The following is a 25,002-nucleotide window of genomic DNA, read 5'->3' on the forward strand; positions in this document are numbered from 1 at the left end:
TACTGCAGTGAGAGTGCTATATGCCCCCAAATGGTGGAAGGATGCAGCACCTATAAAAGAGGGGTGGCAGTTGAAATTTATGGAATATGCTGAATTAGTAAACTTAACTAGTAAAATTAAGATGAGACAGCCTTCAAGGAGGATTGGGTAATGTTTGTAGGTTATTAAAAATATTAATGTAAAGATGTTAAAACTCTAGGAGGTTTGGTGTAAGCTCAACAGTTACTGTTATTCTGAGAATAAATTGGAGGGGGGAAAGGTATAGCTTAATTATAATATGCAGCAGCAATAGATAATTTTGAGGAAACCATGGAAGGGAAGTTGATTACTAAGGAAACGTATATTGAAAAATGTTTGACTACAGTATGTTATTTTTGGATTTTTTTTTTAATTCCACGTTAGTTACTCTGAGCATGTTAAAAGTGCTGCCGCTAGCTAAAAACAAATTCCACACATTTAATGGGCTTCCAGGTATGTGGGCATACATTTTAAAGTGAAATGCCGCTTACCGCTCACCTCCATCTCTCCAAAGTCGCATTTACACTGTAAGCTCCTCGGGAGCGGAGACTTTTGCCTTGCTGGCGTTTTTTCCTGTGAGCATTTGGGGCCGCAATGTCACACCACCAACAATAAAACTTTTTCCGTGTGTGTGTGTGTGTGTGCGCGTGTGTGTGTGTTTGGGGTTGCTGCTAATGTGTGTATTTTTTAGCGGTTGAGGCAAGAGCTGCGCTGAGGGAGAGGCCGCCCCGCAGAAGCGCCGAGGGCGCCTGACCGCATCCTTCGCCTCTTCCTCTGTCTTCTGAGCCGGCAGGAAGGACGGCGGAGCCGGCTTCTGTCTTTGCCGGGCTGAGGGAGGGAGCGAGGGACGGACGGAAGGGCTCCGCCGGGCTGCCTTTCCCTCAGAGAGGCGCCCCTTCCCTCCCGCGCTTCCAAGGGCTGCGGCGTGAGAAGCCGCCCCATGGCCGAAGGTAACGGCTCCGTGCCAGGCGGGGACTCGGAGGAAGGCGAGCGCCCGCCTGCGGAGGGTGGGAAGAAGAAGAAGAAGAAAGAGCTGAAGGTGGTGGTGGTGGGCGACGGGGGCTGCGGGAAAACATCCCTGCTCCTGGTCTTCGCTGAAGGCGCCTTCCCTGAGGTGAGTAGGGGGCCTCCCTCAGCCAATCGCAGCCCGCTCGCCCTTCCCGCCTTTTCTCCCTCACGGGTTCCAGAACTTTCCGCCAGAACCCCCCTCCCCCCCGCGAGAGAACCTTTTGGACCAGGCAGGTCTCGCCCACGGGGCCAATAGCAGGAAAAGTGAGAGGTGGAACCTTCCATTAGGGTCTGGCGAGGGGGGAGGGCTACCTTACCCAGCTGCCCAAAGGCCAGGATGGATGGGCTGCAAGTTAACTGTTGGGCAGGCGGGCGGGCAAGGGAGAGAGGGCATGTATTAGAAAAAAGTTTTTTTAAAAAAACCAAACCGAGCTTTTGCCATTTAGCAAAGTGAAAAAGCTGCCCTGAGAAGTGGGTGACGAAGAGCAGAACGTATGACAAGATGTTCTAAGAAAAAGGAAGCATTAAATTCCACACACGTCTCTTCTCCCCCCCCCTCACTTCACCAACCAAAAATCTTGAGAGTTTAATAAAAAAAGTAAACACGTATATCCAATATTTATATTGCAATCAGTACATTTCACCCTCAAAGAGGGTTACCAAAAAGATAAAAAATCCAGGCCACCAAAAGAGGGGGTAGAGGGGAGAGAATAAAAGAGATTAGGAGACTGATTAAAAGTTGAGAATATCCACAATTCACCAGCCCAAACACCTGTGGAAAAAGAGAAAGTGGGCCCCTTCCTCACAAAAGCTGTGTAGCACTAAGATGTACCCCTCGACCTAAACTCTCACATCCTAGACACCTGCCCAAAGTCAGTCTCCTATAGAAATCCTTCTTCAGGGTTAGCAACAAATACAGTGGTACCTCGGGTTACAGACGCTTCAGGTTACAGACTCCGCTAAGCCAGAAATAGTACCTCGGGTTAAGAACTTTGCTTCAGGTTGAGAACAGAAATCGTGCTCCGGTGGCGCGATGGCAACGGGAGGCCCCATTAGCTAAAGTGGTGCTTCAGGTTAAGAACAGTTTTAGGTTAAGAACGGACCTCCGGAACGAATTAGGTTCTTAACCCGAGGTACTGTAGCTACAGTACCGCTGTAAACTCCCTCTTCACTAGACCCTCCATCCCAACACAATTCAGGTAGATTGGAACAAGCATAGAAGTAGATCCCTCATGCCCACAGGATTAGAGTTCTTTATGTCCTTTCCAATGCCAGCCCACCATACTTGTCAGCTTGGCTTGCTTGTGGCATCTGGTTAGACCCTGATGCCATTAGATTGTGGCACAACGACACAGAGCTCCATAGTCTGCAAAGTGTTTTCTAGTCATCTCTTAAGTATTTCAGAGGTGTTTAGGACATCCTGATATTTTCTAATGTAAACAATACTTCTTGAAGGCCTGGATCTCCATGGATCTGGATGAAGCCTGAAGCCTGTTTTTTATTTTTTAATAGTTTATTAAATTTTTATACAGCCCATCGTCCATAGATGGCAGGTCACGGCATATTTTCAGCTGTGGGCAGAGAAGTCTGCACAGCAGGAATGGGAGCGAGTACATCTTTACGTCCTTTTCACTCACAAGCGTCAATGGCCATTGTGGAGCTTCATGGGAAGGTCTCTTCTATTAAGGAAAAATTAAGTTGCACAATTCAACATCCATTCTGCACCATGTAGTTGTCATTGCACTCCACCTTGTTCATGACTACAGATACATTAGCACCAACCGCTGTGGGTTTGTCAGCCTCATCATACTCTTGAGATTGGGCTACTGGAAATAATGACCTTTCTTGTTCTGGTCCCCCAAATAAGGATGTGGTGGATTCTTTTTATACCCCCAAATAAGAACATGGTAGATTTTTAAAATACTTTTTTAGCTTGAGTCTGAAAGATGGCGGCCAGTGTTTTTTCATGGTCTACTGCATAAAGTGCCATGGATGTCATCCATTTACGATGACACCTTTTGCATCTCTGAGACGTGTCACCTTTCTTTGAACAATCTCAACAGCACTTACAATTGCAGGTGGCAAATACCGAAAAGAATCTCCCATGTGATAGTAAAATGCTATTTTTTAAAAAATTCTTCCTGCACCGAGTTTCTTTAGCTGGGCAATTCCTTCTAATATTACAAACATTTCCACATCCTGTGCACTCACTCTGAAAGAGTGGGCCTTTTACATGTGCAGCAACTGCTTCTGATGTTTCCTGGAGTAGCTGTTACTTCCACCAGGTCTCTTTCCCAAGTTGTATTTTCTCCCTGTCCTGGGTTTTGATCAACTGGTTGCCTTCTCATCTTTATGGCTTTGTGGCTGCGTTACCTACCTTCATCTTACACTCTGCTTCAATCTCTGAGGTGCTCTTAATCTTTTTTTGTAAATATATTTTTAAATCTCATTTTATAACGTATATAAAACAGAGAGAATGTTCATAACATTCATTTTAAAAAACTAAAAGCCCCAAATGTAACCTTTCCATCACCCATATTTGTTGGGTTGGCTTTTGAAGGTTTGTTTCAGATGGGAAAATCCCTTAAACAGAGCAGTTAAATAGCTTGTGTTAGGGCAGTTAGTCTAGTATATCAGCCTTTGTCAACCTGTTGTTCTGCAGCTGCTTTGGACTACAAGTGCTATCTGCCCCATGAAAAACAGCTGGAGAGTACCAGGCTGGCAAAAGCTATTGCATAGGATGGCAGCCAGAATTGCAACTTTCAGTATAAGCTGGGGGTTTTCCGCTAGAGTTGGTCACAATAAGCTCTTCAACTCATATCTAAACCACATAGTGGCAGGATGTGCAGATGACGTCCTTCCTGTCATAGCTTTAGCTGTTAGCACATTTGAAGGTTAGAGTTGCGTACAGGCATTACAGTAATTTTCAGATGTCACAAAACCCTTCCCAGCACTGCTTCCCCACCCTGAGGACATACTGTGCCAGTATGCAAGCTACATAAATAATGGTTTTTGCAATAAATGTCACTATTGCACAATTTGGTGGGTTGAAGGAGGTCCTGATAGTAATAGAATAGTAATTTCAAGTTCAAAATTCACTCCATCAGCAAATACCCAGAAAGTCTTGCTATGTGTCTTTCACAAAATGCAATGAAGGCTGCAACCCAATAGAAAAACTTCTCAGGCCTATTGAACCCAATGAAATTTAGTCACAAGTAAATCTGCTTAGGAACGCGGGTGGCGCTGTGGGTAAAACCTCAGCGCCTAGGACTTGCCGATCGTCAGGTCGGCGGTTCAAATCCCCACAGCGGGATGCGCTCCCGTTGCTCGGTCCCAGCTCCTGCCCACCTAGCAGTTTGAAAGCACGCTTAAGTACAAGTAGATAAATAGGTACCGCTTTACAGTGGGAAGGTAAACGGTGTTTCCGTGCACTGTGCTGGTGCTGGCTCGCCAGAGCAGCTTCGTCACGCTGGCCAAGTGACCCGGAAGTGTCTCCAGACAGCGCTGGCCCCCGGCCTCTTAAGTGAGATGGGCGCACAACCCTAGAGTCGGACACGACTGGCCCGTATGGGCAGGGGTACCTTTACCTTACCTTTAAATCTGCTTAGCAACCTTTTCCAACCCAATCCCCTCCAGATATTTTGGCAAATGTCAGTGTGTTAAAAAGACCCGATGGGAACAATAGGTGAATGAGGATAAAGATCCTGAAGGCCATAAAGTGTGTGAAGGGGGTTATGCTGAATTCCCAGCTTATTTATTTCTTTATTTATTATATGTATACCCCACCTTTCCTTCCAAAGGAGCCCAGGGCAGCAAACAATAAGCGATAGGACAAAAACATTAAAAACAATTCCAGTGCAGAGGCAGACTGAGAAAGATCTCAACTTAAAAGCCTTATTGAAACAGGAAATTCTTCAGTTGGTGCTGAAACAACTGAGACTGTGTGTGTCTGGTGTTCAATGGGAGGGAATTCCAAAGGGCAGGTGCCACAACACTAAAGGCTCAATTCCTGCATTGTGTGGAATTGACCTCTTGATAAGATGGTATCTGCAGAACAGAGATCAATAAGGTATGTAAAGGCTGATATTAAAGAGGCAGAACCAGTGTACCATGCTATGGCCTGCAGCCAAGGCTTATGCCAAATGAAGGAAGAGGAACGCCATGCGGGATGCAAACTCGCTTAGCCCCTGTGCATGTGTGGCTCTATTTTAGTCCATAGGAAGCAGCCGCCTCCGCCTCCCCTTTGAGCGCGTGCTCCTCTGCCCAAACTTCTTGTTCTCCCTGCAGGCCAACCGAGAAAGCTGCTGTTTATCTTGGCAGGAGGGGTACTTTGGTCTAGAAAACTGCTCCATTTCAGTGCCATGGAAGTGTGATTCCTAAACCTAAACACCCAAGTTATATCCTCAAGAGTGATGCTGAGGATCTGTTGAGAAAAAAACAGACACATGCAGCATATTATTTTCAGAAACTCAGTTACTATGGTTTAAAAATCTGGATGGGATTTTTATCCCTCACAGACCCATATAAGTTTAGCACAAACAGTTGGGCCTGGTGAGTATTTAAGGTCCCCAACCCTGATCTGCGAGTTGCCATCTGATTGGATTTTATTCTGATCCTGATCTGATTTTAACATGTATTTTAATTGATTGCCTGATTTTTATTTTAATGTGTTATACATCTGTTGTTAGCTGCTCTGAGCCTGGTTTTGGCCAGGGATGGCGGGGTATAATTATTATTATTATTATTATTATTATTATTATTATTATTATTATCTTTTGCAAAAAAAGAAGGAAAATGTGAACTTTAAAGTACCTTGCTCATTAAGCTAAGCAGGGACAGGTTTGTGTGGAACATCACAATATTTACAAACAGCACTGTGCTTCCCTTTCATTGACAGCAATATGCTCCTTCAGTATTTGAGAAATACACCAGCAGCATCACTCTGGGCAAAAAAGAAGTGATCCTACACTTATACGACACTGCAGGTAATCTCCCCCCCAAAAAACATGTATCAGCACAACATCAATTATTTCCTGCTGTGGCTGAAAAGAGATCAAGAGAGGGCTGGTGGGAGATGATGAATGGCTGGGGAAACTAAAAGGGTTCTCACAGTCACAGTGGCACCACTGAGGATTTCCTTGGTGCAAAGCCCACGTTCCAGTGGTCATCCTATGTCAAAATCATGAAGCTCCACACCTTAATGTTTGTGTGGTGCTGGCATGCACTGGATCTGCAATTTTTACTGTGCAGTGTACAAACTTGAATTTTATGGGTTCTGGCAAGACCCTGTGTAATATAATGCAAGTCCATGAGCTCTGTTTTAATTCTTCTGGATCCAGCTTTTACCCAGACCCCACAGAAAGTGAGAATGAATGAGTGGCACATGTGTGTGCTAATAATCTAGGACTGTCACAAACAACTCTGTGCACCAAGATCTCTGGCCTATGTGTCAACCTTTATCTCTCCTCACCATCATCTTTGCACCTCTTGCTGCTGTGAGGCCAATGACCTAAAGTGGTGGTGTGGGAGTTGCTGCTGCACACAGAGTTGGCTTCTACTCAACTTATACCCTGATCTACTGGGCTGATTACCTGGGTGGGGCTTGGTGCAGCCTGGGATGCCCATGCATAGCCTCTAAAAACAAGCAGACAGCCACACAGACCCCATCAAGGTAAAACCCCATGAGCTCTCAGCCTCTCACTGCTAACATTGGCATTTTGTACAGCTCTGTTCTGAGTGTTCAAAGAGTTTTGCTTTTTCTCCGTAAATATTTCAACAGCCCTGCCAAGTATTTTCATACTTGCAAATGAGAGAACTGAGGCAGAGAGGCAGTTACTTTCCCAAAGGCCACCTAATGAGCTCTACAAAAGGAACTACTGCTGCAGACTGCATGCATAGAAAGGCGGACAGAAGCATTTTTAGTAACACCTAACAAATGGCACCCTTAGGGCAGCTTTCGCAGTGTCTGCCAATTCTCCTTTCTCTTGAAATGTGATCCTTCTCCCACTTGGTGTCCACTGGCTGTGGCGGATTGGGCTTGTAGACCAAAACACCTGGAGGACACCAGGTTGGGAAAGGCTGTGCTATGCTATTTGCCTCCTACTATAACAGTGTGATAATTCAGAGTTGTGCAATTTTCACAGATTACATGTTTATATCGCCTGACCTTTGCTTTCCTGCTGACTAAGCTAATACAGCATGGCATGGCAGACATAACTTGGGGCTTAATCAAGGTGGAAATAAAAGCTCTGTGCTATGTGCATATCTGAAAATCAAGGAAGGCAAAGTATTAGTCACAGGAGTGGGGGAGAGCAAGCAAGAAAGTGCTTTGCTTGATTTATGTTGCTGGAATTCCCCATCCCCACCTCAATTATTATGCAAAGGTCTGGAATGGGGAGGACAAGAAAAGAGAAGAGGCTTGAGGGACCCATTTATGCTCTCTGCAGAATTCACTTTTCTCTTGGTTGACTCTGCAGGGCAATTTGTGAGTCTTGTGGAGGGTGAGAACTACCTTCAGACAACCAGGCAAAGGGAACTTCAGAAAAGCTGGTTCTAAGCAGAGGATATGGAACATGTGGCCTTTCAGGGGATGCTGTACTCCAGCTTCCACCATTTCTTATCATTGGGAGTGATGGGACTTGTAGTCTCATCTCATCTGGAAGGCTGCAGCTTCCCCGTCCCACATCTTAAATCCCCAAATGACTAACACAAGTGCACATGGGCACCGATGCAATTTTGCCTGTATTTTGTGCATACTGTTGTTCCGCGGAAAGACTCAGCAGTGGACGCACCCCTGCCCTGTGGATTTGCAACTTTCAGAGCTTCACAGGAACACAAAGGAAATAACATACCTGGTGAATGTTTTCCCCCTCCCCTCCTTTAACTGCTGGAATGCTCTCCCACCAGATGTCAAAGAGAAAAATAACTACCAAACTTTTAGAAGACATCTAAAGGCAGCCCTGTTTAGGGAAGCTTTTAATGTTTAATAGGTTATTGCATTTTATACCAGCCAGATGGGCGGGGTATAAATAAATAAATATAATAATAATAGTAATAATAATAATAATAATAATAATAATAATAATAATAATAATAATAATAATAATAATATTTCACTGTCTGGAAATCTTAGGATAGCCTCAACTGATCCAACACAACACATACAGGTTCAATTTCTACAGTAATTTGCCACTGTCAGTGGTTGGCCAACAGAAGTTGTCTTCTGTGTTTGACATCACAGTGATATCACATGTTAAATCATTTAGGGCAGCTGAGGAATAACTACATGAGGCAGTTACCTCCTAGTTTCCCCTACAATCCAGGGCATGGGTCAGCAACCTTTTTCAGCCATGGGTCGCTCCACTGTCCCTCAGACCACGTGGTGGGCCGGACTATATTTTGGAAAAAAATTAACTAATTCCTATGCCCCACAAATAACTCAGAGATGCATTTTAAAGAAAAGCACACATTCTACTCATATAAAAAACATGCTGATTCCCAGACCATCCACGGGCCGGATTGAGAAGGCAATTGGGCAGCATCCGGCCCCCGGGCCTTCGGTTGCCTACCCCTGATCTAGTGGCTCCTTGGGTAGCATTTTTAGGCTACCATAAGGGGGAGCTTAGTAAAGAATACAATTTATTTGTATTTGGACTCCATTCAAGAAAGAAGAGTTTCCTTTTACTCATTCAAGTTTTCTGTAGGCTACATCCACCTTAGTCATTGTTACCCCTAGGGAACCCAGGGAACTGTAGTGTTCTGAAGATTACATTGCCTTACAGCTCTGTAACACTCCACCCATTCCCTACAAACAATATTCCCAGGTTATACTTGAGTCAGTTAATCTGGTTTAGGAACACAAGAGAAGCCCTGCGGGGTCAGGCCTATGGCCCATCTAGTCCAGCATCCTGTTACCACAGTGGCCATCCTGATGCCTCTGGGAAGCCCGCAAGTGGGATGCGAGAACAGGGCTCTCCAACCACCTCCAGTACTAGAGGTAGTATGCAGCCACTGTGACTAGCAGACATTGATTGCCTTACCTGCCATGCATTTGTATCACCTTAAGTTTGTAAAGCCCCAACTGCTCATTTTCAGGTTTATCTATTTTATTTAAACAGTTTTTTTATACAGCTTAACTGCAATAGTCTCTAAATGGTTTGCAAAGGTACAATACAAAAACAAAAATTGGTTAAAACTATATAATCAAACTACAATTAAAATGCCTGCAGGAAGAAAAGAAAATAAAAATAGGTGGTGCCAGTTCAGTAGGTGAAGATCAGTGGGGGAAAAAACAGAGAGGATAGATGCCACTTCCTACTTTATATTTCTTAGTATCCCTTAGAGAAAGTTAAAAAAAGAGCTATTTACTTCCCCTCTCTTTCAGGGCAGGAAGATTATGATCGCCTACGACCACTTTCATACCAGAGTACTAATGTGGTTTTAATATGCTATGATGTCATGAACCCTACTAGCTTTGATAATGTATTAATTAAGGTAAGTGACCTTTGTTGTAGATGGTTCTGCAGTTAGTAATTTGGCTACTTGCTTTTAAAAAATATATATTAAAGATTTCTTCATTTACGAAAGTATGTGCAATATCTCTTTTTCCCAGTTGTGGTTTCTACAGGTCAGTTTCATTTGTTGAGAGACAATAGTGTTACATTAGGAAGAAAAGGGGGAAATAGGGGGAGGGGGAAATGGTGAGTGGGGTGGGGTTGGGTGGCAATGCTTCTATTCTTCTACTTAGTGTATGTGTGGGGTTTTGTGTCAGCGTCATTCGTGTGGGTTCTTTTACTATTTGCTTGTTATATTTCCTTGGTGGCGAGAGAGGTTGGGGGTGGCCTAGGGTGGCTGTAGTGAATTTGTTTGTGTGTGAGAGTGGGGTGGATTTAGCGCACGAACCTTATGAGAGAGCGCATTTAACTGTCAAACAGCTCTTTTCACCAGAAGGTTCATGCTGATGTTCAGTCAGAATCTCCTTTCTTGTAACTTGAAGCCATTGGTTTGGGCAGATGGGGCTCCTCAACCTAGGAAGGTAGCCCATCTAGAAGCAAAACTCTGATCCTCTGCTGCCTTGTGGGACGGCATCAGGAGAAGAAAAGGCTAAGGAGTAAACCCTACCCAAATCTGGAATCCCTAAGGTGGCTGTATGACATCTTGTACAACTCTTTCCAGCAACTGCTGCAGCCAAGCTGGTGTCAAATATATTGCTCTACTTTCCTTTGGAACACATCAGTGAGGTGAGGCCAAGGGGGGGGGGGTCTTGACATCTCAGCAGCCCAGGACCTCCATATACACTGCTCAGGCTTGAGCCCTGGAGAGGTCACTTCAGGGCTGCTAGTGCAGTGGTTTGATTTCACCCCCAGACGCACACTCCATTGTCTCTTGAGACAGATGAATGCGAACAAAAAATCTGCTGTCTTATTTTACTATTATTTTGATGGCTTTTTTACCAGGTTGTATATTTGTTCCTTAAGGGACGCGGGTGGCGCTGTAGGTAAAACCTCAGCGCCTAGGACTTGCCGCTCGCATGGTCGGCGGTTCGAATCCCCGTGGCAGGGTGAGCTCCCGTCGTTCGGTCCCAGCTCCTGCCCACCTAGCAGTTCGAAAGCACCCTTAAGTGCAAGTAGATAAATAGGTACCACTTTATAGCGGGAAGGTAAACGGCGTTTCCGTGTGCTGCTCTGGTGCCGGTTCGCCGGAGCAGCTTCGTCACGCTGGCCACATGACTAGGAAGTGTCTCCGGACAGCGCTGACTCCTGGCCTCTAGAGTGAGATGAGCGCACAACCCTAGAGTCTGTCAAGACTGGCCCATACGGGCAGGGGTACCTTTACCTTTATATTTGTTCCTTACAAATTCTCCTTGAACATCTGCCTTCTCTCTGTGTCTCATGGCTCAGCATCAGAAATGTTTCCATCTCTATTTACAGTTTCGTTTGTCACATCTAGCCGTTTAAACACTTTGATCTCTCTCTGCCAGTGGTCCCATGAGGTGAACCATTTCTGCCGTGGAATCCCCATAGTACTTGTGGGCTGCAAAACAGACCTTCGGAAGGACAAAGAACAGCTACGGAAACTCCGCTCAGCTCAGCAGGAGCCAATCACTTATACTCAGGTAAATACAGCTCTGTAAACTAGATTCCAAACTTGTAGGCTATATACATGTGTGTGTGTGTGTGTGTGTGTGTGTGTGTGTGTGTGTGAGAGTGAGAGAGAGAGAGAGAGAGAGAGAGAGAGAGAGAGAGAGAGAGAGATTGAGAGTGAGTGTTATCTCCTTGGTGTTTACAGCAGTAGAAAATGTAACATTTGCAGCCAGCAAGCACCAAACAAAAACAGTTCTACAACTAGGCAAATATGCAGACACACAAGCTCCCTGTTTGTTATTAACATAAAACTCAGTTAAAATAATGCATCTTTCTTATTCTGGTTGCTTACCTTCATCCTGACTCCTTCCTGAAATCCTTTTGTTACTATTACCTTTCAGGGTGAAGAAGCTTGTCGCCGGATGAACGCAGACATTTACCTCGAGTGCTCTGCCAAGTTTCGTGAAAATGTTGAGGATGTTTTTAGAGAAACAGCTAACATTGCACTGAATGCTATCAAAAAGGCAAAGCGTCAGACAAAATCGAGGCCATGTGCCATATTATGATGTTATCTGGTATTTTCAGACTACAGAAAACAAAAGACTGTTTCTTCAGTATTTTAAACCCTTCCTCCTTACCTTTTAAATTGACTGCTCCTGTCTCTTTACTTGGATATTAATGAGAAAATCAACTTGTTTTCATGCTGTAAGTTCTCCTTTTTGTTACACCTTCTCTTCTGAAGGTTGAGCTTTTAGCTAACTGTGGAACGAGCTCTTCTGTATATAGATTCTGGAAGAAATTTCCAGGGTGTTTCAAATGTACTTGTTGAGGAACAATTAAGGTAAGGTACTGTAGGTCCAACTTTTTGCCATTTTTAAATACACAAGTTCTTGCTTGCTTAAAAAAAAAGCAACCAAACAAAAACAAACTAGAAATAATGGGTTGTAGCCGTATATGTTCTACTCTGCACAGACCTACTGAAACTAATAGACCCAAGTTAGTCATGTGAATTAACTTCAATTGAGCTACTCTGAGCAGGACTAACATTGGCTACAACTCAGTCTCTGCTCTGATAAAACAGCTGTAACATTTGCAGAATTAAACAGTTCATTTTCTACCCTTTTTGTGGTGGCAACATTAAAGGTACTGTGGTTTTTTTCAGCGGCCACAACCTTACCTTGTGGTGTATTGGAAACCCTTCAGAAGAAGCTGTAGCAAGATTCCAACTATCAAAGAACCTATGTGGCTAAGTAACAGATTACTCAGGTCCAATGAATGGTCTAGGACAGGTATGGGGACCCCGTGGATCATCCCATAGGAGACTCTTGCAATCCACCTTCTGTAAACCATAAAAGGATCTAGGAGTCTTGGTTGACCACAAACTTGACATGAGCCAACAGTGTGACGCGGCAGCTAAAAAAGCCAATGCAATTCTGGGCTGCATCAATAGGAGTATAGCATCTAGATCAAGGGAAGTAATAGTGCCACTGTATTCTGCTCTGGTCAGACCTCACCTGGAGTACTGTGTCCAGTTCTGGGCACCACAGTTCAAGGACACTGACAAACTGGAACATGTCCAGAGGAGGGCAACCAAAATGGTGAAAGGCCTGGAAACGATGCCTTATGAGGAACGGCTAAGGGAGCTGGGCATGTTTAGCCTGGAGAAGAGGAGGTTAAGGGTTGATATGATAGCCATGTTCAAATATATAAAAGGATGTCACATAGAGGAGGGAGAAAGGTTGTTTTCTGCTGCTCCAGAGAAGCGGACACGGAGCAATGGATCCAAACTACAAGAAAAAAGATTCCACCTAAACATTAGGAAGAACTTCCTGACAGTAAGAGCTGTTCGACAGTGGAATTGGCTGCCAAGAAGTGTGGTGGAGTCTCCTTCTTTGGAGGTCTTTAAGCAGAGGCTTGACAACCATATGTCAGGAGTGCTCTGATGGTGTTTCCTGCTTGGCAGGGGGTTGGACTCAATGGCCCTTCCAACTCTATGATTCTATGATTTCACTTTGTACTGACTATCTACCTCAAAATTGCCCTTCTAAAAATACAGCGCTGTCTTAAGTCGAAAGCCAATTCGGATTCTTCACTCTCCCTTGGTTTCCTTCTTTTCAAAAACTTTTAACTGGAATATGAAATGGGGCTTTATACAGTGTACCAACAAACAGTTGTATTAATCTGAAAGGCTGCTGGTGGTAGGGAGAAGAAATGAGTAAAGCTGTAGCAGGTGCGTCACTTAATATCCTGGATAAGATTATTGTGCCAGAGGGCAAAAGTCTATACCGTTTATACCGTGTGCAGGGAAGAGTTCGTTAAAAGATTTCAGTCAGCATAATTCAGCTAATTATATCTAGCAGGCATGAAAAAACAGGGAGTCTTTGGGCTTCTTACAATGGACAAAGTTGCTTTTGGAGCAAAGAGTTATCAGAAGCTTCTCAGCAAAAGGCATAGCAAAATATTTTCCTGAACCAGCCTGTCAGTTGAAGGGGTTTCCAGGATTTTTTCTCTGATGCTGCTTTCACATGTCATTTCCAGAATGCCAACCCCTAAGTGAAATACATTTGTCACTGCATCCTATTTTGTTTTCACAGTACCCTCAAACACTCCTGTGGCCATGGCAGATCTCCCACTCCACGTGTGAACATCATTAATACAGAGCTCCTTGAGCTCAGTACTGTTGACACTGACTGGCAGCAGCTCTCCAGGTTCCAGGCAAGGTTTTTCCCCATCCCTATCTGGAGATACCAGGGGTTGACCTATCGGAGTATGTGGACTAGTCCATATGTGGACTAGGTAAACTGACCGCTTGCCATGAGCTTCTGAAATTAGGACAAGTTCCCTACATGTGCGAACCGCTCAAGCCCTTAAATATTTCCTATCAGACCGTTCTGTCAATATTCTCCCCTCTCCAACTACTATACACCAGACACGGGCAACGTGCTCCTTAACCCACCCACCTGGAAAAGGAGCAGCTCTTTGGTAGAGTTGATTCCCTTGGGATGTGGAGGGGGCACAATCCTGTGGGCCTCCAGAAGTTGTGGACTCCAGCTCCCATAAGCCCCAGCCAGCATGATCAGTGGTCAGGTCTGATGGAAGCAGTAGCAGGCAGAGAGGGTCATAGCTTTGCCACTCCTGCCTTCGAACAGCCACTCCCATAATGGCAGCCATGAAACAGCCCTATGGGGGAGAGTAGATTGGGTGCAAGGACCTCTGTAAACCCACAGAGATAGTTAACAAAACTGGTCAGTGCCTCTGCCTATGTGGGACTGAACCAAGCCGATATTGCTGGCTCACGGTTCAAAAGATGTCTCCCATTAAAAACTGGCTGCCAACAACAGTCAGTTTTTCAGCAACGCTGAAAAAAAGAATCTGATACACTGCAAATTCTATTTCCTGAGAAAATGTCCTGGAGGAGGAAGCCTTCAGCTCTGCTATTAACCTGCTTCCTCTCCCCCACCTCCATCTCCCTGCCTGATATTTAACCAGTGGCTTCTCATCCTGCCCACCGAGGGTATACTTTGCCCCTACCAACCTATCCACAAGCCCCTAAATGCACGCCAGCAGCTCCTTTGGACTTTCGCCCTTGCAACTTGCTTTCTTAATCAGACGACCTTCCAAGTTGTCTGTTCTCAATGGTTTGGCACTTTTGCAAAATGACCAAGGAGCCACGCTGTCAGTGTTCACCTCGCAACCCTTTCGCAACACCCACAGCCAGCGTTAAAATGCATTTTAAACTAAGGATATATACAGAGCGATCCCTTGCTGCTCAATGATAAGATGGCACACCCTTCCCCATCCCACATATAGAAGCCGAATAGACTCCAGCATTGGCCACCTGAGGCAGCTGCCTCACTTTGCCTCATGGCAGAGCCAGCACTGCATGTATATAGTTTGTTGACGTATCACAAACTGAGACGGTGAGGGGAAAGAATTGAGGCAGCTCCTCTTTATTTGCCACCTCTTCTTCCTCCTCCCCCTTTCTCAACAGATCCGAATGCTGAAACATCCATTCAACCTTCATGCCAACAATGCTAATGACAAATTAGGGTATCATCCACTGGATTTCAGTCAAGTTTTCTTCCTGTGTCTAGTCTAGCTGGAATAGGTTACAGTGAAGAGTACCCCCCCACACACACACACTGCCCCCAAACAGATGTGCCCACTGAAAACATTTTCAGTTGGTTGCAAGTGAAGAACGGGTGGGGGATCTAGCAACAGATTGCTCCCCCTGCCCTCTAGCCTTCACCAACCTGATGCCCTCTAGCTGTTGTTGGACTACAACTCCCATCAACCACAGCCAGAATGACCAAAGGTCAGGGATAGTGGGAAGTGTGGTCCAAAACATTGGGGGGGGGGGGTAACCAGGCTGCCTTATCAGCTTCCAAGATGGGCTCTGAAAAAAAGCAGTACTCAGCACTTGGCCCCATGAGAGACAACCTTCATGATCCAATACCAGGAACTTTAAAGAGAGTATTTAATCAAAGTTTGCTTTATTCCCGAATAGTTCATCTCTTTTTTGTTCTCTCCTGAGAATCCATCTTCTTCCTAGAATGGATCAACCTCATGGCTATATCCCAGCAAAGGCCAGAGGGGCTTTGGATTAAATTAAATATAAATAGTCCGGTTACCAGCTGGAGAGCGCAAGCACTCGCAAGTCTGATGAGGAAGACTTCACAGTATAACGCAGGTGGAATTTCCTCCATAGCCCCCTTATTGCAGGGCCACTGGTGAAGCAGGAGGACTGTCTGGAACATGAGTCTAATCACAGCAGAGGAAAAAATGAAACCAGACCCCAAGTTCTAGCATCCAGCATGCACGACTTTCTGTCTTCACAATTTCTTCATTTTGTTCTTCTGAAATTTAGCGTGCACAACTTTCAGGGTGGTGAGGAAGTTTCCAAGGAAGAGCACCAGAAATGTGAGTGCAAGCACAAAAACCTAGATGGGACCAGGAGAAAAATAAAGAAATCAAACTCAAACCTATGCACTTGGCAGATGTTATATGAGGACATTTTTTAACTAGAGACAAAAGCAGCCCAATAGAAAAGCTTTAAGGCTGTCTCAATAAGGATACGGTGAAATAGGCCAGGGGTAGCCAACCCGGTGCCTTCCAGAGGTTATGGACTAAAACTCCCATCATCCCTGACCACTGGGCCATGCTGGCTGGGTATGATGGGAGTTGTAGTCCAAAATACCCAGAGGGCACCAGGTTGGCTACCCCTTAAATAGGTTAACCCTATTAAGAATTAGCTGCCAGCTAAAGCAGCTAAGTGTATTGAGAACCAGCCATTACTAGAATGGCACATACAGCTTCCTTTCTCTACTGTAAGATCACTTGTACGAGTACATAAGAACTTAAGAACCACCTGCTGGATCAGGCCAATGGCCCATCTAGTCCAGTATCCTGTTCTCTCAGTGGTCAGCCAGATTCCTGTGGGAATCCCTCACATTCAAGACACCACAGCACCCCCCTTCCACCGTGGCTTCCAGCAGCTAGTATTCAGAATAGGCACCTCCTGCCTCCACCTGCGAATGCAGAGCAGAGCCATGGTGGCTGTTGGCTTTGCACCTTTCACAGTAACACAAGATAAGGTAAAGGTAAAGGGACCCCTGACCACTAGCTCCAGTCATGGCCGACTCTGGGGTTGCGGTGCTCATCTCGCTTTATTGGCCAAGGGAGCCGGCGAACAGCTTCCGGGTCATGTGGCCAGCATGACTAAGCCACTTCTGGCGAACCAGAGCAGTGCACGGAAACGCTGTTTACCTTCCCGCCAGAGCGGTACCTATTTATCTACTTGCACTTTGACGTGCTTTCGAGCTGCTAGGTTGGCAGGAGCAGGGACCGAGCAATGGGAGCTCACCCCGTCATGGGGATTTGAACCACCGACCTTCTGATCGACAAGTCCTAGGCTCTGTGGTTTAACCCACAGCGCCACCTGCGTCTAACACAAGATATCCATGGGTAATAAAATGTGGATAGCTACTTTCTCATCTTCTCCATCTGCTACCTTTTCCCAGCTGATATAAGGGGATTCAGTCAATGCCCCCCTCCCCGTTTGCCGAGATTTTGATTGGTACTTGAGGGGGAAAACCACTTACTTGCCATTCTTTACATTTCTTATGTCTTGACAGTTCAAAAAGTGTGATAGCATTGTAGAGCTGCCAAAACTTAAGGAAAGGGAGGGGAAAGAAGAAAGGGAGACTTAAGAAAGAATCTGCCAACTTTGCAGAAAGCTAAGCAGTTATTCTTAGTGAAGATCCAGAAGCACTAATTTTAGACCTCGTAGATGCCTAAATTGGCATCTGCTTTAAGCGAGCACTAGAGGAGACCGAAGCAAACAAAGGGCCTGAGGATCATGTTCACGTTGGTTTCCTCTTACACTGGTCAGAATGAAGAACCACAGAGAGCTCTGAGGGAGAGCAACAGCTTTGCTTCGTCAAGGTTCTGGACTCAATCTGTGGCAGCTCCACTTAGAACAGCCTTTGCCAAACGGGGGCCCTCCAGAGGTTTCTGGCTGGGGCTGGTGGGAGGTGGTTGAAATGCAAAATGTCTGGAGGTTGGCAAAGGCTGAGGAAGAAGCATCAGCTGATGGGAAAGGCCTTCTGTGCAAGAGACTCTGGTGTGACTGTCAATCAGAGTAGATGGATGTTTGATGGGACAGGCCAATGCAAGGGGGAGGTACTTGCAGCGGAGGACAGTCAAAGACCACTTTGCATGTAGTTCTGTTCCCAGGCCCCATACGTGTTGGCAGAGTGCGTATAAGCTCACCCCACCGCCCCTGTTACGTCCTTTTAGTGACGTGTTTTTGGGTCGCTGCCGGTATTTATGTTGTCTGTTATTTTTATTTTATAAAATTGATATGCTGCTTGATTCTAAAAAACCTAACCCATTACAAAAATAATTTAAAAAATGAAACTATCAATAAAAACTATTTTAAACATTAGAAACTAAATAAAATCAATGATGAGCTAAAAGTCAGATAAAAACACCTGTCAGCACACCATATATGTTATTATCGAATATTGAATATTATTGAATATGTATATTACTGAATATTGTATACTCAATGTTCAGCTGCAGGGGGGGGGTTTCACTGTTTGTGTTTTGGTGGTTGGTAAAAAAATTACTTTATTTTTTATTTTTTTAAAAACCTAAATGAAAATGAGTGCAGTGAAAGTGCTTGCCTGTTGTAAATAAGCAGAGAGTTCCAAACTGTGGCTGTTGCTACACTAAATATCTTTTTTAAAAAACAAATGCAGAACAGATATTGCATAAGCAGTTGTAGCGGAGCCATTTCAGCAGACTGAAGTGGTCAAGTGGGCATCTGGGGAATGCAGCTTCATAGAATGAATGAAGCTGAACAGACAACCTTGCCTACACGTGTTACAATGAACAGCAAACTACCACTCTCTTTGGTTTCTCCTTATCTTCTGACAATGCACTGGTGAACAAAGCTCTGATGTCCAACTTACATGCCCAAAGAACAAGAAGGGGAGCAGAAAGGTCAGCCCTCGCCACATCCAAGACTGAAATCCCTCTGGGAAGAAGGAAAAAGGACAGTCAAGTTACGCAGCGGAGACGTTATGCACCAATGTCTCTCGTATAAAGTACCTACGAATATTGGTGTTTAAATAAGCTGTCACCATCCTGATGTTCTCCAGGTGTTTGGACTACAATATGGCTGTGATGCTGCCGGGGGCCGAGTTGTAGTCCAAACCATCTGGGGGTGGGGTGGTGAAGGCCAATTTTAATATAAAGTTTCTTAAGTACTTTGAAGAGATAGCCTGACCTAAGGAAGTTGAAATTGCTGCTTCCGTTCATGAAAACGAAAGGCTAGCATGACTCTGGAACTGCAAACACATAGTATAGATTTTTCAGAAGACAGATTATATAAGGGGGAATCTTGTCTCTCCCTCTCAGATCTTTTCAGCAGAGAGAGAAATAAATCCACTTTGAAAACATTATTTCCAAGTTTAAAGCCTTTTTGCTTATTTCCTCAGTGAAAGTGAATCCAAAATCACTATCAAGGCATAAAGGACATTGGGTTCATCCTCATGTCAAGCCATTCAAAAAGGCATCCTCTGTGTTCCATCAGCAATTGCAGTTAATTTCTCCGGTGCTGGCAGGTGGGGGAACAGGCTAACAGGTGCCAGCAGGCACTAGCAACACACTGCACCTTCAAATAAACTGATGTGACGAACAAGAGACACAACTCACCCACTGTGAGATCTAAGTGGTTTCTTTCCCCTAATGCACGGAGTCTGTAAAGGCAACCACTTTGATAGTAGTATTGTAGAAACTGGACGCAACCTGGAAGAAATAAAAGGAGTTGCATTACTTGGCAGGGTTGCAGGTACCTGTGAAGTGTGGCATGCTCAGGAACACAGGGAGCTGCCATTTACCATCTCACATCCTTGTTCCATCCAGCTCCATACTGTCTTCTTTGACTGGCAGCAGCTCCCCAGGGTTTCGGACAGGGGTCTCTCCCAGATCTAGCTGGAGATGCCAGGAACTGAACCGGGGACTGTCTGTATGCAGAGCAGATGCTCTACCCGTGAGCTATGGCCCGTCCCCTTTTAAATGCTCTCCTCCTGCATGTTCAGCACCAACAAAGCCCAGCTCCCTTCCTCCTCTAGGCAGGGCAGGGAGAAGCTAGGAGGAGGGAGGGAGGGAGGGAGGGAGGGAGGTGCCACTGCTGCCGTCATGTGAGGGAGAGGGAACGAATGCACGCATTGGTGATCCACGCAGTGGTTCCCGGACTGTCCGCAGGCCGGATCCAGAAGGCAATTGGGCCTGATCCGGCCTGCGGGCCTTAGTTTGCCCTTGTCCTAAAGGCTTTATCTGAGCCATCCACTGGCTTACAATGCCAATAAAATGTAACTTCTCTTTCCTGAGACACTGGCAGTGCTTACTGGTGCCTAAGGCGGCCAGTTTGTGACCCTTCCCGGTTACAGTAAAATGCGCACTGCTCTCCCCGCACTCAAATCTGCTGCACAGCCTGCAGCATTCAAAGCATTACTCCAGATAGGATGGAGACAAGAAAACACTGTGTTTTAATACAGATACTGAAAGCATACTTACTCTGAAAAATTGAAAACGCTAAAAACTGATTGCGGAAAATTTGGTACATGAGACCATCTGGCCTGTGTGAGTAGGGAGGGGAGGAAGACAAAAGAAAACAGAAGTGATGTTTTCAACACACACACACACACACGCAGAGTGCCCTTCTGTACCCCAATATAGGAAATTAAACAAACTCATCCAAGCCAGCCTAATGCAGGATGGAATTTCCTTCATTCATTTGCACAAAGGCAGAAGGTATCCTATAGCACAGTCTACCCTAGACTGGTGGGACGCAGGTGGCGCTGTGGGTTAAAGCCTCAGCACCTAGGACTTGCCGATCGAAAGGTCGGCGGTTCGAATCCCTGCGGCGGGGTGCGCTCCTGCTGTTCGGTCCCAGCGCCTGCCAACCTAGCAGTTCGAAAGCACCTCCGGGTGCAAGTAGATAAGTAGGGACCGCTTACCAGCGGGAAGGTAAACGGCGTTTCCGTGTGCGGCTCTGGCTCGCCAGAGCAGCGATGTCACGCTGGCCACGTGACCCGGAAGTGTCTCCGGACAGCGCTGGCCCCTGGCCTCTTGAGTGAGATGGGCGCACAACCCCAGAGTCTGTCAAGACTGGCCCGTACGGGCAGGGGTATCTTACCCTAGACTGGACTGAAGCAGGCTGCAGATGTCAGAAGTCGCCTGCAGCCCATGTCTTGGGGGGGGGGGGGGAGGACAGAATACATGGAAAGTTAGCAGAAGAGGGCTAACCCACCCCAGCATCCTGGCTCATTAACTTACTCATTACAGAGTTACTTCAAATGGGAGGATCAGACATGATCCCTCCCAGCAACCTCTGAAGTGCAGTGGTCCAGGAAAGGCTAGACTGCATGACATTCGGAAGTCTAAATACACGTTTTTAATATGGGGACTCATTTATCCTACAACCCTATTATATATTGTGCATCTAACTATATTCAGACTATAGCACTCTGCTGATTTCAAACATTTAAGCTATAGAGAAATGGAGAAACTTACCATGTTAACATCACACCAGATAGAAACGTAGAAACGTAATGATGAGATACCCACCAGCCCTTAATCCTGGGAAGAAAAAGAACACCTTTAATGTGTGCACTTTCACACATTAAAGCGAGGCAAACCCAGAAGGGAGTGGCTGCCAGATCACAGCTACCCTGTATGGGACACAGGCTAGCAAACAAATGTGTTGCATATGAACATAAAAGCCCCCTTGAAGTCTACTAGCTTAGCATCAACTTCACTCACAATGGGGAAATGTGGGAATGAGAGCTAGCACCACACCCCCGTCCCCATTCTGACCGCCTTCCAGGAACTGGAGGCTCTCCTGCAGCCATGGAAGTTCCCTGCAGAGTGTGGAACCCGGGAAAAGCAAGGTTCTAAATCACGCAGGAAGCCCCTATGGGTACGGAAGTGTCAGATATTCGCCCTCCAACATGTGAAGGAAAATGGAAACAGAAGCCAGAGGGTTTTGCACAGCCCAACCAGGGCGCTTGATCCCAGTCCCCTCCCCTTGCATGTTAAGTTTTAGCACAGCTGGAATGCCTGAAGAGGACCAAAGTCGGGGGCAATGCTAGACATTTTGTGGACACCTAAATCTAATGCATAACGTATACAAAATATCTGTTCCCTGACATTTTTCATGCTGTTTGGTATGGTTTTATTAATTATACAGTTTGTAACACAGTTTGGAGTCTATACGCAGTTAACTCATCCTCTCTGTTCTTTCCTTTTTCTGATGTACTTTACCTCGGAAAATAAACATAGGAAGTTTGTAACTAGCGGACATAATTAAGAGTGCACAGATGTAATTAAGCTATCGATTCAGACCGTCTATCCTACCATTTTGTACTGATAAACAGGGCTCCGTTAACTGCTTAGCTGAGGGCAGAGGCAACTGTACACCTCTCATTGGAGCACTTTCACAGAGGGCCCCCCTCCCCGGCACATGTGCATTGGTGGCAGGTGGGGGCTCCATAAAACTGCTTGGCTGAGGCGAGGGCAGTGGCGTACTCCTCAACTGGGCAGTTTAAAGAAGCAGAGGGAGGAACAAGCTGTATCAGCGACTGTTCTTCTTCTGCCTGTATGAGCGGCAGACAGAGATAGTGGTTTCATCCAGCAGTATATCGCTGGCGAAGCTGCCGCCATTCCTGAGCGCCTCTACCTCCAGCAATGGCTGAAGTTTGTTTCTCCTTTGGCACACTGGGCACTTGTAGCAGAGGGACTGAGGAGGCAGCAGTTTCACCTGCGATATACCCTGAGTGAAGCTGTCATCGCGGTCTACCCTAGGCAATTTATGGATATATCCCCTCGGCCTACCTTGAGCCATTGCTGATGAGGATGCTCTCCCTTATTGTCAGTGTGCAGTAATACCAAACTAAGAGGAAGTTGAACACTTCATCCGTCACCCTGAAAGAATAATAAAAAATGGTAAGAGTTTCCAACTTCATTGATCAAGTACACACACTTCAAAACTCATTAACTAAGGCGAAAGTAAAGAGTAATCTTAGGTAACTAATACTGAGGTTCTGATCTTTTAAATAATCAGCTGCTTTCTAAGCTGATGTGGAGGGATGCGGGTGGTGCTGTGGTCTAAACCACAGAGCCTAGGGCTTGCTGATCAGAAGGTCAGCGGTTCGAATCCCCGCAACGGGATGAGCTCCAGTTGCTCGGTCCCTGCTCCTGCCAACCTAGCAGTTCAAAAGCACGTCGAAGTACAAGTAGATAAATATGTACTGCTCCGGCAGGAAGATAGACGGCGTTTCCGTGCGCTGCTCTGGTTCGCCAGAAGCGGCTTAGTCATGCTGGCCACATGACCCGGAAGCTGTACGCCGGCTCCCTCAGCCAGTAAAGCGAGATGAGCGCCACAATCCCAGGGTCGGCCATGACTGGACTTAACAGTCGAGGTACTTTTACCTTTAAGCTTACGTGGAAAGATACCAGCAAAGGTGCACACATACTCTCGTCAACTCCAATTTTCATACTTGGAAAACCTCAGTCTACTAGAAGCCCAGACTAAGGCATTGTGGTTAATTTGAAAAGCTTTATATAGCAACTGTTTTTGTCATGGCCTGTGCACTATATATTTAAAGCAGTATCATACCACTTTAAGCAGTTATGGTTTCCGTCCAAGAATCCTGGGAACCGTAGTTTGCTAAGGGTGCTGAGTGTTGTTATGAGAGCCCTGTTCTCCTCACAGAGCTACAATTCCCAATGGTCTGTTAAACCACTCTAAGAAGCTCTGCAAGGGGAATGGGGTTTCCTAACAACGCTCAGCAACCTAAACAAACTAACTCCCAGGATTCCCAGACAAAGCCATGCGCCTGTTTAAAGTGTAGGGTGCTGCTTTGAATTTACAGAGCAGAAAGGGCCCAATTTCACAAATGAAGGGAATCCCCACTGTAAACAATACCCAACCAAAGAGACGCCACAGTGCTGTTTTCCAATATGGCTGAACCAAATCTGCTCTCTAAAATTGTCCCACTGTGTTAAGGGTCTTCCCAGGAGTGTGAAGCCCACTTTTGGCACACACCCCTCACCAAGGTTTGAAGGAAGAGGGCAAAGCAGAGCCACGTAGTTTAAGGGACTCCACTTAGGAACTCGCTGACACAAAGCTCCCAGGCAGGCAGACAAGTTTGCAAATGCAGCGCTAATTCCATCCGAGGGAAAGGCCTTTGGGCCAGAGGAGATGCACATGATCCAATTTGCAGAGGCGCCTCAGGACTAATTCAGCGAAAGGATTCCATTAGATCTCGATAAATCCAATCAACTGGAAAAGCCATACTGGTGGCGGTGAGCCTCGAAGTCAGTGGAAAGCATCACAGCAATGGCCAAGTTTGCACGACGAGACAGGCAACAACAAACTTTTGACAACCTCACTGTGGGGCAATCAATTTCAAATGGCTTTCTGGGAATATGGGGACCCTCAACATTTTGCCAGGATTTCTGGTAGAACGGGTGGCAAAGCAGCCTTGCAGGAAAAGGCATTTTGACACCACCAATCTTGTAGTTAAAGGAAGAAGATGCTTGATAACACATCCATTTACCCACTTGGCAGCTAATTTTAAAGAACTATTTTAGCCCACTCATTCCTCCTGAAGACTGGAAATAGAGGGAGAGTGACATTAAAACAGCACCTCCTGTGCACAAGAGGGAGATATTTGTTCACTCAGGGGAACCCCAAGGTAAGAACAACTACAGAAACACTTTGGAAGAAGAGGAAAAACAATTCTAAGGTAGAAATCACGAAGACAACCCAATGAGAGCCACGCATGGTCAGCAGCCACAACACGCTGAACGACAAGGGGAGGGGGAAAACAGTGGGAAACCAGACAGGATGGGAAAGGGAGAGTCCTGGAGGACACAGCAGGCTGACTGGGCAATCCTAGGCATGTCTGCTCAGAACTTAAGTCCCAGCGAGTTCAATGGGGCTTATACTCAGGTTAAAAGGGTGCAGAACTGTAGTGAGAGCCAGTGTGGTGTAGTGGTTAAGAGCGGTAGTCTCGTAATCTGGGGAACCGGGTTCGCGTCTCCACTCCTCCACATGCAGCTGCTGGGTGACCTTGGGCTAGTCACACTTCTCTGAAGTCTCTCAGCCCCACTCACCTCACAGAGTGTTTGTTGTGGGGGAGGAAGGGAAAGGAGAATGTTAGCTGCTTTGAGACTCCTGAAGGGGAGTGAAAGGCGGGATATCAAATCCAAACTCTTCTTCTTCTTCTTCCTTACAAGCTCTCTACAGAAGTAATCCACACTGTGATGTTCTGTTGCAGGTCTCAGCACAACGTTTCCCTGGTATCTATCTACACTGGCT

The 25,002-nt window shown here is 45.8% G+C and overlaps 3 protein-coding genes across 6 annotated transcripts in view; 1 reads left to right on the top strand and 2 right to left on the bottom strand.

Annotated features, from left to right (window-relative positions):
* The window catches only part of SETD1B (SET domain containing 1B, histone lysine methyltransferase), a 70,162-nt gene extending 69,519 nt beyond the window's left edge, over window positions 1-643 (bottom strand). Inside the window, exon 1 of one of the 2 annotated variants that reach the window (XM_083716817.1) lies at window positions 517-643. In XM_083716817.1, the coding sequence (XP_083572943.1) occupies window positions 517-522 (6 nt within the window). In that variant the 5' untranslated portion in view covers window positions 523-643. Of the gene's footprint in view, window positions 1-509 lie in introns of both variants that reach the window. The other variant, XM_083716818.1, reaches the window with a different exon arrangement.
* RHOF (ras homolog family member F, filopodia associated) overlaps window positions 1-12,250 on the top strand; it is a gene marked incomplete at its 5' end in the record, with an annotated part of 32,142 nt that extends 19,892 nt beyond the window's left edge. For 2 of the 3 annotated variants that reach the window (XM_083717526.1, XM_083717528.1), the window contains 4 exons: window positions 5,924-6,011; window positions 9,410-9,519; window positions 11,006-11,140; window positions 11,510-12,250. In XM_083717526.1, coding sequence (XP_083573652.1) covers window positions 5,924-6,011; window positions 9,410-9,519; window positions 11,006-11,140; window positions 11,510-11,674 — 498 coding nt within the window. In that variant the 3' untranslated portion in view covers window positions 11,675-12,250. Of the gene's footprint in view, window positions 1-958; window positions 1,133-5,923; window positions 6,012-9,409; window positions 9,520-11,005; window positions 11,141-11,509 lie in introns of those variants that run through there. The other variant, XM_083717527.1, reaches the window with a different exon arrangement.
* Window positions 12,251-15,584: 3,334 nt separating this feature from the next.
* TMEM120B (transmembrane protein 120B) overlaps window positions 15,585-25,002 on the bottom strand; it is a 28,420-nt gene continuing 19,002 nt past the window's right edge. Inside the window, exons 6-12 of the mRNA XM_083717588.1 lie at window positions 22,512-22,601; window positions 21,192-21,257; window positions 20,193-20,254; window positions 19,329-19,421; window positions 18,584-18,648; window positions 17,210-17,278; window positions 15,585-16,048 (exon numbers count right to left, since the gene is read on the bottom strand). Of these exons, the coding sequence (XP_083573714.1) occupies window positions 15,941-16,048; window positions 17,210-17,278; window positions 18,584-18,648; window positions 19,329-19,421; window positions 20,193-20,254; window positions 21,192-21,257; window positions 22,512-22,601 (553 nt within the window). The 3' untranslated portion in view covers window positions 15,585-15,940. The remainder of the gene's footprint in view (window positions 16,049-17,209; window positions 17,279-18,583; window positions 18,649-19,328; window positions 19,422-20,192; window positions 20,255-21,191; window positions 21,258-22,511; window positions 22,602-25,002) is intronic.

This window comes from Podarcis gaigeae, assembly GCF_964106915.1.
Source record: "Podarcis gaigeae genome assembly, chromosome: 16".
Lineage (NCBI taxonomy): Eukaryota > Metazoa > Chordata > Lepidosauria > Squamata > Lacertidae > Podarcis > Podarcis gaigeae.